Genomic DNA, 11,233 nt, shown 5'->3' on the forward strand with positions numbered 1-11,233 from the left:
GCCGGATGGCGTTGGTTGGCCCAAACGTATGAAGGAGGTGGCTTTCGAGTGGATCTGTTACTCGGTGTTCCTCCGTCCGACTTGTACGTGTGAGAGAATCGGGGGTGGTACCTGCAAAGACACTCCGATGCCTAAGTTAGCAAGAGTGTGAGCAGGTTAGAGAGTCTTGGAACTTAGAGATACCTGAAGGGTGTCAGTGTATTTATAGTGGTGAACCAATAACCACCGCTGAAGTAGTGCCACCCTCCCTTCGTCTTCGTCTTCGTCTTCCGATTCCACTTCCATGGCTTCGGAGAAACAAGCTGCTCTTGCTACCGCACCCTCCGACGCTGATGCTCCCACCATGTAAAACTTTCTCCCTTTCTCTTTTCTGATGTTTCTCCTTCACTTGAATTTCATGTTCTGATTGTCTGTTAGGGAAAAATAAATGCAATGTTCAGCTCCTGTAATATTTGATGTAAGGTTTTCGGTTTCTAATTTTCTTCTTATGCTATGAAGTTGTATGTTCGATGGAATCCATTTCTTTGTTTCAAGTTGGTGTTTGCTTGTATATGTTCTAGCTTTTGCATTTTTCTCAGTGTTCATTTTAATGTCTAAGCTGGATTTTGTCCAGCTTCATTCCCAAATTTATTTGAACAATTAATTAGAGGTTTTTCCTCCAGAATTCTGGCATTTGTCTAAGTACCTATCTTTCATGTTCTTATGGTTGTATTCTATGATTATCAGATTTGACAAGATAATCAACAAGGAGATCCCTTCAAATGTGGTTTATGAGGATGATAAGGTACTCCCTGATTTGTTTTGTGCACACATATATATGTAGTCCTGTTGTGGTGTTTATCTTTCATTATTCAGTTTCATTGGAAGAAGTCTCAGAAGTATTCTAATTGAAGGTTCTTTACCATCTAGCTTGTAATACATTAATAATGTGAATAGTAACACGGTTCAATGGATTTCAATGTAACAATAATTTTTTGATGCTAGGTTAAACTCTCTGGAAATACTGTAGTCGTGCTCAAATGTGGAAATAATGGTTACTGATTTTGTTTCATGTGTATGAGTATCCCTAAATAGATATTTCAAATTCTTTATCATGATCTTCCTCAGAGTTATGTGCTCCACTTTTATTCTCGAGTGGGTTACCCCGTGGCCATTTTCTTTTATATAAGGAGCATTCCACTGTTAATTTATACTTAAAGTTTGGAAATATTATGCTTTACAAATTTATTCTTGAGAATTAGTTATTTAGTGTAAAGGAAATCTACTTGGCTTGATTGGTCATGGCTTCTTATTTGATCTAACAACCCATAGCAATTAATCATTGGGATGCTTTTCCCCCTTTTGACAGGTCTTTGCTTTTAGGGACATAAATCCCCAAGCTCCTACTCACATTCTAATCATTCCTAAAGTAAAAGATGGGTTAACTGGTCTATCCAAGGTATTTATTCTCTCTTTGTCCATAAACACATCACAGTCGCACTATACCAACTTTCATTCAGGAACAGATCGCACAAATGAATATGCTCAGTGGAATTACTTTTTTCCTCGACCTCATTGGTATAAGTATTCATCTAACTTAGACTAGTCCTTTCTAGTATAAGAAGAGAAAGATAAAATCCACAAGGATTTAATGTTGCTGGGTAAAGATATGTTGGTCAGCTTGTCTGTCGAGCAATATTTGTATGGTGCTTCTTTAAAGTGTGTTGGCTACTTTGAAATTAAATTTTCAGACTGATTGTGGGAAGGCTGCCTTCGGTTTTGGTCTGTGGTTGATACTACATATAAGATAATTAACATGAAAATGTTACAGTGTCTTGATAATTTTTCAATGAATTATTTTGAATTCTTATTTGCTCTATACTTTTTCTTGACAATTTTTTGGAATTGGGTCTACCACCTGACCGGAGGGCTCAAAACCTTACTCAATTTATGCCGACCTTTCTTACTCTCTACCATTTCTTTCTATTACTTACCAATGCTCCAAAAAGCTTAAGATATTAGGTGGAGGCTGATCTTCACACATGAGACCTTTGAGCTTGAAGTGCGATAATGCACTCTGCCTGTCTACCTTCCACTGAATTTCAACTTTTTAATTAGATGATGGAAGACCGTAATAAACTGGTATCAATATCTATGAACTGATATAGGATTCAAATCCCACTAGTGTAGCATTACTCTCATCCTTGTGTGTAACCTTTGTGTATTTTCTGTATGAGTGAATGAAGAAAAGGCTGAGTATTACCCTTTTACCCCCTTCTTCAATAAAGGATGCCCCTACCTTCCTCTCTATAGTCTCCTATTGTCATCAGGTGTACTAGCAGTCAAGCAGGAAATTCCTCATTGCCAGGGACTCTTACAAATGCACTTATAGCTATTATGGTCAACTGTGGTTTTTGGCTATTACTAGACAAAGTTATTATCAGTCCTTGTTGGAAAATTCGAGCAGAGCATGTGACTCCATGCTGAGTTATGGATTGACTATTTGTTAGCATTTCCCCCCTATATAATAACTTATGTCTATCAAACTTATGGTCGTGAAACCCATTCAATTTGTATCACCAGTTACATGAACAGAACTTGCTGAACCCCCCTCCCCCCTTTTCTCTCTCTTTTTTCCATCTTTTCTCCTATTTAGCATTCTGGATTTACAATGTTATTCCTATGCCTGGATCTCCAATTAAGTTGCTAGTTGGTCAAGGAGAAATGAAGAAACAACGACCACCACCTACATCTTTCCTGTAATTTGCTTCATTCTTATGTTGAAGCATTATTTTTCTAGGCTGAGGAGAGGCACTTTGAAATTCTTGGCCGCCTTCTTTACACTGCGAAGTTGATTGCAAAGCAAGAAGGTCTTGATGATGGCTTCAGGGTTGTAATTAATGATGGTCCAAAGGGATGTAAGTGTTCTATCTCCATGCATGCCGACACGTTAACTTAAATATTTCATCTCTATTATTCTTGATTATTGAAAGATTATGGTGATTAGGAATAGTTAGAGGGTTATAATAGTTAGTTAGGAGAATACAGTGATTAGCTATCTTCCTCCTACTATATAAGTCAAATTGTAATCACTTTTTCTATCAACCAATGTGAGGTTGGCCTGAGTGGTTAGCGGTTCGATATCGCACAAGTAAAGTCTCGGTTCGAGACCTTGTTGTTATCTCTATTGGGAGACTCCCCCACCATATCCAGGTGGATGATGGGGCAAAGCCTCCGATACCAGGCAGGCCACCCAAAATTAAACTAGCTTTTCATTTCACTCTTCTTACATTTTCTTTGGTCCTTTTCTCTCTACAATGGATTTCAACATTGAGTGATTGTTTGAATTAATTTTTAACAGGTCAATCAGTTTACCACATTCATGTTCACCTCCTCGGCGGACGACAGATGAACTGGCCTCCTGGCTAAATTGGGACAAAGAATAGGGAGTGAGCTATGGACTTGATTTCTCCTCCATCAATATCACTTTAGTTGTGCCATCTTACGATAATGGTTTGAGAATAATTTTGTGTAGCTACACTTGTATTGAATGATGCTGCTGATTCCAAAGTCATCTCTTGTAGAACCTAATGGTTGGTATAGTTGTTAAACTTTCGAATTAACTACTAAATTGTTACAACTTTGCAATTGGGCGATGAAAAAGAGGATTAGCAGTTATTATTATTTATTTTAACTACTATTACTATTTTTTTGGGTGATTCTTATAATCTGTTTCTAGAAAGTAGTAATATGAGAGAAGCAAATATTAACTCCTACCATGAAAAGGGAAATATTAGACACCAAAATGTTTTATGTTAAGGAATAAGGCCCAACAACCGGTGTATTTCATTAGCAAGGTGCTCTAGGGGACGGAGATGAGATACATCAAGTTGGAGAAACTGGCGTACGCTTTGTTAGTCTCATCTCGGAGATAAAAGCAGTACTTCCAAGGGGACTTAATCACCTTAAGAACCGACCAAGCCATCCGCCAAATTTTGCAAAAACCCGATTTAGTGGGCCGCATGATGACTTGGGCGATAGAGTTATCTCAATACGACATACAATATGAGCCCAGACGCGCAATCAAGGCCTAGGCAATGACGGACTTTCTGGTAAAAGTGACAGGGGACTCTCTCGAAAACTCGAAAATATGGTCGAAGCTCCATGTGGACGGAGCCTCCAACCAGACGTTTGGGGGAGCAGGAGTAATCCTTGAGAGCTCGGAGGATATGATATATGGGCAGTCAATCAAGTTTGAGTTTCCGGTCTCCAACAACCAAGAAAAGTATGAAGCTTTGACAGGGGGCTTGACCTTAGCTAAAGAGATCGGAGCATCAATGGTTGAAGTCAACAGCGATTCTCAAATTGTGACTTCCCAAATCAACGAAACTTACCAGGCCAGGAACCCTTTATTGCAAAAGTACATGGAGAAAGTGAAAAAGGTGTGTGAGGGTTTTGAAGTAATGTTCCAACATGTACCCAGGGAAAGGAACGCCAGAGCCGACCTCCTATCAAAGCTAGCAAGCACAAAATCCGACACAGGAAACCGACCCCTAATTCAGGGTTTGGTAAAAGAGCCGTCGGTGACTCTTTGTGTGACCCAATTGCTGAGTCCTCCTTTATGGATGGACCCAATCAACCGTTTCTTGGAAGGTGGTGAACTCCCTGGAGACGAGAAAGAAGCTAAAGCGCTAAGAAGGGAAGGTGCTAAGTATGTGGTAGTATAGGGGCAGCTGTACAAACGGAGAATCAATCAACCTCTGTTAAAATGCATACGTCTCGACCAAACGGACTACGTCCTAAGCGAAGTCCATGAGGGATGCTGCGGCCATCACATTGGAGGAAAAGCGTTAGCAAGGTAGCTAGTGAGAGCTGGGTATTATTGGCCCTCCATGATGACGCAAGAGTTCGTGAAACAGTGTAAAAAATGTCAAAAGAATGCAGATTTTTACAAAGCCCCAGCTGAAGAGTTATGTTCAGTACTGGCCTCCCGGCCTTTCTCGCAATGGGGCTTGATCTTTTGGGCTTGTTTCCAGTAGGCCCCAGGCAAGTCAAGTACCTGATAGTGGCCATTGACTATTACACCAAACGGGTGGAGGCAGAACTGATGGCTAGCATCTCGTCAGCAAGTTGTTGGAAATTCTTGTGGAGACAAGTAATCTCAAGATTCAGAATCCCAGAAATCGTGATCTCGAACAATGGGACATAATTTGCAGATAAGAAGTTCCGAGAGTTCTTGTCCGGTTTAGGGATTAGGCAAAAGTTCTCCTCGGTAGAACACCTGCAGAGCAACGGTCAGGTAGAAGCAGTAAACAAGATCATCCTCAAGGGATTAAAGAAGCGGCTTGACTAGAAAAAGGGCTCCTAGGCTGACGAGTTGACGTCGGTCTTATGGTCTTATAGGACAACGCCACAATCCTCCACCGGAAAAACGCCTTTCAAGCTTACCTACGGGGTCGACGCGGTGATTCCCGTGGAGATCGGGGAACCAAGTCCCAGGCTGCCCCTCGGCGGCAGTGAAAAAGCAGTTGATAAGGATTTGATCGATGAGATGACGGAAAAAGCCCATTTGTTGGAAACCCCTTTGAAACAGAGAATAGCGTTGCGGTACAATGAAAAAGTGCTCGGCAGAAGTTTCAAAGAAGGTGACCTTGTACTACGACGCAACGATATCGGGTTACTGACCCCGGGAGAAGGTAAATTAGCGGCAAATTAGGAAGGTCCGTACAGAATAAGAGAAGTTCTCGAAAAGGGCGCCTACAAGTTAGAGAGGCTAGATGGGAGCGATATCCCGAGAACGTAGAACATAGAAAATCGAAGAAGGTTCTACTCTTGAGAGGTGACCTCCCGATATCGCAGTCTTCCCTTCCCATACTTCGTATTTTATTTTATTGTTCCTGTTTTTAATATCTTGTTTCCCTTACGTTTAGTTCAATTGTCATTTTCTTCTTTATTCTATCATTCCTGTTATTGAATACCTCTTTGTCCGAGCACATACGTACTGGTTCACTTACAAAATTTCTTTTGGAGAAGCCCCTTTTGGGACCCTTACCCTCGATGCCAGTTTACAGTGAAGGGTTCTAGCAAGGTCTACGCATGATAATTTTGGAAAAATCGTGACAGACCTAACGGCACCCGGGACTGATCACCCCGGAGGCCAACGATTTAGAACTAACGAGTACCCAAAGCATAACGGTCAAATTGAACAACAAATAAACAACCAACATTCCATGAATGAAAATGGTTTAAAACGGAAGGGCACCACGTTGGCCCACCAAGCAATCATTTATACAAGCAGTCATCACGCCGACAAAACGAGTAATGAAATTAAAAGTATTCAAAGTACAAAACGAGGCGCCGTATCGGCCCAACCAAAACATATACAAAGCAACAACAAAGTCAATATACAAAGGAAAAATCCAAGAACAGGCGAGGGACTTCACGGTTTTGGGATGTCCACGATCTTTCCATCCTGGCCATCTTGAAAGCCCCAACCTGCGAAGTATCAAGGTCGGGAGTGAGGATAGCGACTTGAGCTTTGATCCCCTCCTGAGTGGCCTTGACGACCTTCCGGGCATCCCTCACCAGATCTTTGTTCTTCTTCTTCAAGGAGGTGACCTCTTGCTGAGCAGCTTCAGCCAATTTCGCAGCCTCAGCTAGCTTCCCCTCTAAATCCTTAACTTTTGCCTCAGCAGAGACAACCTGCCCCTACACGGTGTTCATCTCCCTAGAAAGCGAGTGATCGCGCTCCACTAACTTGTTAATCTCCGCAGCATCTTCCTTCGCTTTCTTCTCCTTCTCGGCAAGCTGGGTCTTCAGGGACTCTTCTTGGATCTTCAAATCAGTAATGTCCTTCTGAGAAGCCCGAAGTTTCCCCTCCAAAACTTGACAGTGGGCCAGAACAGGCTCTACTTTTCCTGGCAATAGCTGCGTCCTGGAGGAGACTCGGTAAGTCCACCTCGCCTGGGCGGCAAGGTCCACCTCTCGGAAGAACTCCTTCGTGCCCAAGAGAACCTGGGAGTCGATGAAGTGCCCGACATCAAAGTTCTTCTCCATGACCGTCAAGATCTTGCTGGCAGGTCCCTTCCGCTTCTTGGGGTTGGTCACAGTGATCAGGTCGTGGTAGTCCTCGGGATCCCCCTCCTGTTCTTGAATAGGCTCATCGACAACCTAATTCACCGGAGGGTGCTCGGGCTGTGCATCACCAGAGGGATGGGACTGCCCTTGGTCCCAGCTGACGGCCCGACCACTACCCTCACCGACGACCTCAGGCCTAGGCCCCTCTGAGTGAGTCGCCGAGGAGTCATCATCGCTGTCGTCCGCAGAAAGGAAGTGAGACATCAGCTCAACCATGGTAGTCTTTCCATCAGCCATGGAAACTACAGAAGATAAACACAAGAGAAGAAATCAGGAAATCAAAAATTTGAAAGCTGAGAAAGCAAGCACCAAGAAAATGTGAGAAATACAACTTACCTACGTGGTCCCGACCAGTTTCCCGATCTTCCATTACCATATGGGGGTTAAGGTTCCTAGTGCCGAAGATCGCCAATAATATGTCGGCTATTCGGCGGTTCTCTTCGCCCAACCCCTTGTAGATCATTTTTATCATGTAATCGGAGCCAGCCTTGAAGCTCCAATAGGTCGGGATGCATCTTTCCCCTTCCAGGGTCAGCAAGAAAGGGTAATGACCCTGCACCGGCCTAACTTTAAAAAAGGTACTTTTAAAGTCATGAAAGGAGTCCTCATAAAGTTCGAAGATCCTACGGCCTTGCACGGCCCGAAAGGACATGTACCCCTTCTTTGTCTTACTCTCTCGAGAGGGGGTTTGTTAGTAAAAAAAGGTAGATGAACACGTTGACAGAGGCCGAGAGCTCCAAATATTCGTACACCAACTCGAAACAGCAGATGACGGCCCAACTATTGGGGTAAAGCTGTGAAGGGGCGACATCGCAACGATTTAACAAAGACATGACGATGGGAGAGAAGGGAAATCAGAAAGCTAGCGTGGTGAACATTGGTTTATACACCCACAGCCAGTCGACTACCCGAGGTGTCGCCATGTTTTTGTGGCAGACACGCTCCCGTTCGCGCCTGGGACGAAGACCTGGTGATTTGCTTCCTCTGGACCCCCTCTACACAGGGACTCGGAATCCCGAAGCGTTTGTAGATCTTCTCGGGTTATCCGGAACGCCGTATCTTTTACATCTGAGATGACCTAAATGTAGCGATCGACAATATTTGGCACTGCCGGTTGCTGAGCCATACCTACAGTGAGGGCACCACTAAAGTCAACTCGAGAGGTCGGAAACTTGGTGAAAATGAAAGAAGAAAATGGAACTACCATCTACGCCATTACTCTCTAATATTCGCACTAGTTTAAAGCCTAAATCCAAAATGCAAATGCCTAATGGTATCCCCCAACGATTATCTCATAGAAGCTACGCAAACATGCAAGCTACGTTAATCCAAGCAAACATGCAATGATTCACAAAGAAAGCGAGAGTAGCAGATACGAAAGACAATGAAAAATACTCACCAGGAGATGCAGGAAGTGTAGCGGAGAAGAGACAAATGGACATGTGCGCAGCTAATCTCACAAAAAACCAAGAGCGTAGAGGAAAAGGATTCAGGCAGAAATGTGGGGAAGAGAATGTTGAAGGATGAAAAGAAATGAAAAAGAGGGAGTTTTGGAAATAAAAAAGAAAGAAACGTAGAATAGTAATTGTCAGGGGGAGCGCGAAAAGGCAGGGGCATAACGGTCTTTTTCTCTGACTTTCAAATCAATCATAATGGGCAATAAATGCTCGACGCAAAAACCAAAGCGACGCTCCCAACAGCGGACGGGGGGCAACTCACGCGTTAGGGGCACGAACTCCATCAACGGATTCTCGAGCCTAGGAGGATTCGATTGAGGTGAAGGTGAGTAAATCAAACGCGCCAACCACGAGTTTCTATTCTCACGGTTGGCACGTTGGGGCACTGTTCCGGCCCAGCCCACTAAGAACCTAGGTCCGGTCACGAGCCACCGATCCGGCAGTTCCTCCGACCCGAACCAGGAGGAGACCCGTGCGTCACCTCCTTTTCCCCCAGGAACCTGGACAACTGGCCGAAGCTTCCAAGCGAGTAGGCTTGCTCACAAAGTGCCCACCCGAGTATAGAATATAAATGGGAGGGCCCAGAGGTATGTCACTATTCCTACCCTAATTAGCCGCCTATGCCGCAACCACCTCAACCCAACTCGTGAAGAATCCGAGCAGACGAACACTCGTCAAGTTGGGTTGTGGATCGAGGTGATCGGTTATGACAAACAGTTTATGAGGGCCACTTGTAAAGACACTCTAATGTTAAAGTAAGCGTTCGTACGAAAAGGTGATTAATTAAGGTAAGAAGATGACATACCTCGGGGAGGGGTAGGTCCCTCCCCCTTTTATACCTTGTACTTCGAGTGGGCTCTTTTTGTTTGGGTCCAAGAGGCTGGAAGCTTCCGACAGTTGTTCAGGTCATTCCCAAAAGGTAGATATGGGTCGCCCTAACTTGTTTTTGAGTCGGGAACCTGTCAGGTCGGTGATCCGCCTAATGGACCTCCGACCCTTGTTGGGCTGCGCCAGAACAAAGGTAAGATTAAAATTAAAAAGGATATGTAAATATCAAATTAAAAAAATGATAATGACATTTTTATTTTATTTTTTGTCACTTTGCACATAATATTTTGTATTATATATTTGCATAAACTTGTAAAAAAAACTTCCTAAGCATACATTCTTTATAATAAAGAGAAAAGGACAAATAGGTCTCTGACTTTTTAATTCGAAGACAAATTCGTTCCTCAGGATTGAAAAATACAAAATCATCCCTTACCTTACAAAATGCGTGATATTTAGATCCTTCTGTGTAATTACCTGGTCAAAACGTAACGGAGTGAGCTGATGTGTCGTCCATATGTCCGTTACGGTATTTATGTGGTTCGTTGTAAAAAGGTTTGCAGACAGATAAGTTCCCAAACTTCAAAACGATGTCGTTTTGCGATGAATCCTCCTCCATTGGCTTCTTCATTCTCCCCTATCTGGAGCTTTTTTAAAGCCCCTTTGCTGAAGTTTTGTTCATAAATGAAGAAATTTATATCTCAAATTTTTCCATTAAAAAACAAATTGAATCAATGAGATCTTTTCTCTATATATATCTCAATTCCCATAAAAAAAATAAATTTTCAAAGAAAAAGAAAAGGCTCAAAAATCAAATTAAATCAAATAAACCTACCCACCATCAAAATTACCAGATACATAAGAATTAATTTGATTTAAGTAGTAAGAATTGGCAATGTGATTTGCTTACATTTAAAGTTGGTGATAGGTATTGATGGAGTTAAGCTGAGAGATGGGATTCTGGTGCTTGCTTATAATATCCGAGGATGATAGTGATTCATGGCATGAGTTGTTACATTGGAGGATACTTTGGGATGGAATTCTCATATCCTGCACTTATTCAAGCTAGTGATGGGAGAGTACACGTCACCTATACATATAATAGGACACAAATTAAGGTACATCCTTCAAAATTCAAATTGCATTGCACTTTGCTTCTTTCTATGGCATTAATGCAAAACTATTATGCCATGTCCTTGTGTGTCACTTTCCTTGTTTTTTTATCTGGACAGCATGTTGTTTTTAATCCAAGATGATGCAGATTAATTTCAAATTGGATTATTGGAAACAAGAGCAACCCACCCTTTATGAGTCTAATTAGTGTTTTTTTCTCGGTCAAAGAAAAACAATGAATCTTTGATTTGATTCTATTTGATTTAATTTGATTTTTTGAAATTTTTTTTTTATGAAAATTGAGATATGGAAAAAAAAATTCTATTGATTCAAGTTGTTCTTCAATAGAGAGAGATATGAAAATTTATCATTTTCTTCATTTATGAACAAAACTTTAACGGTAAGAGAGTTTTAAAAATGCTCCACACAGGAGAGAGAAAATGAAGAAGTTAAGCGAAAAAGACTCATCGCAAAACAACATCATTTTGAAGTCTAGGATTTATCCGTCCTCAAACCTCTTTACAATGGACCACATAAGCACCGTAACGGACATTTGGATGACAAAAATGTCACGCATTTTATAAGGTGAGGAATGATTTTATATTTGTCAATCCTGAAAGACGAATTTGTCTTCAAATAAAAAAATTAGGACCTATTTATCATTTTCTCTTATAATAAATATCGTTTTCATATTAATATTTTTTTAATAATCAAAAACA

At 41.9% G+C, this 11,233-nt stretch overlaps 1 protein-coding gene across 1 annotated transcript; it reads left to right on the plus strand.

Moving 5' to 3' along the window:
* LOC107610067 (14 kDa zinc-binding protein) lies at positions 236 to 3,667 on the plus strand. The gene is made up of 5 exons (XM_016312139.2): positions 236 to 345; positions 727 to 784; positions 1,349 to 1,438; positions 2,780 to 2,897; positions 3,341 to 3,667. The coding sequence occupies exons 1-5, from the start codon at positions 284 to 286 to the stop codon at positions 3,406 to 3,408; spliced, it is 396 nt and encodes a 131-aa protein (XP_016167625.1). The 5' UTR covers positions 236 to 283; the 3' UTR covers positions 3,409 to 3,667.

This window comes from Arachis ipaensis, chromosome B07, assembly GCF_000816755.2.
Source record: "Arachis ipaensis cultivar K30076 chromosome B07, Araip1.1, whole genome shotgun sequence".
Taxonomy (NCBI): Eukaryota; Viridiplantae; Streptophyta; class Magnoliopsida; order Fabales; family Fabaceae; genus Arachis; species Arachis ipaensis.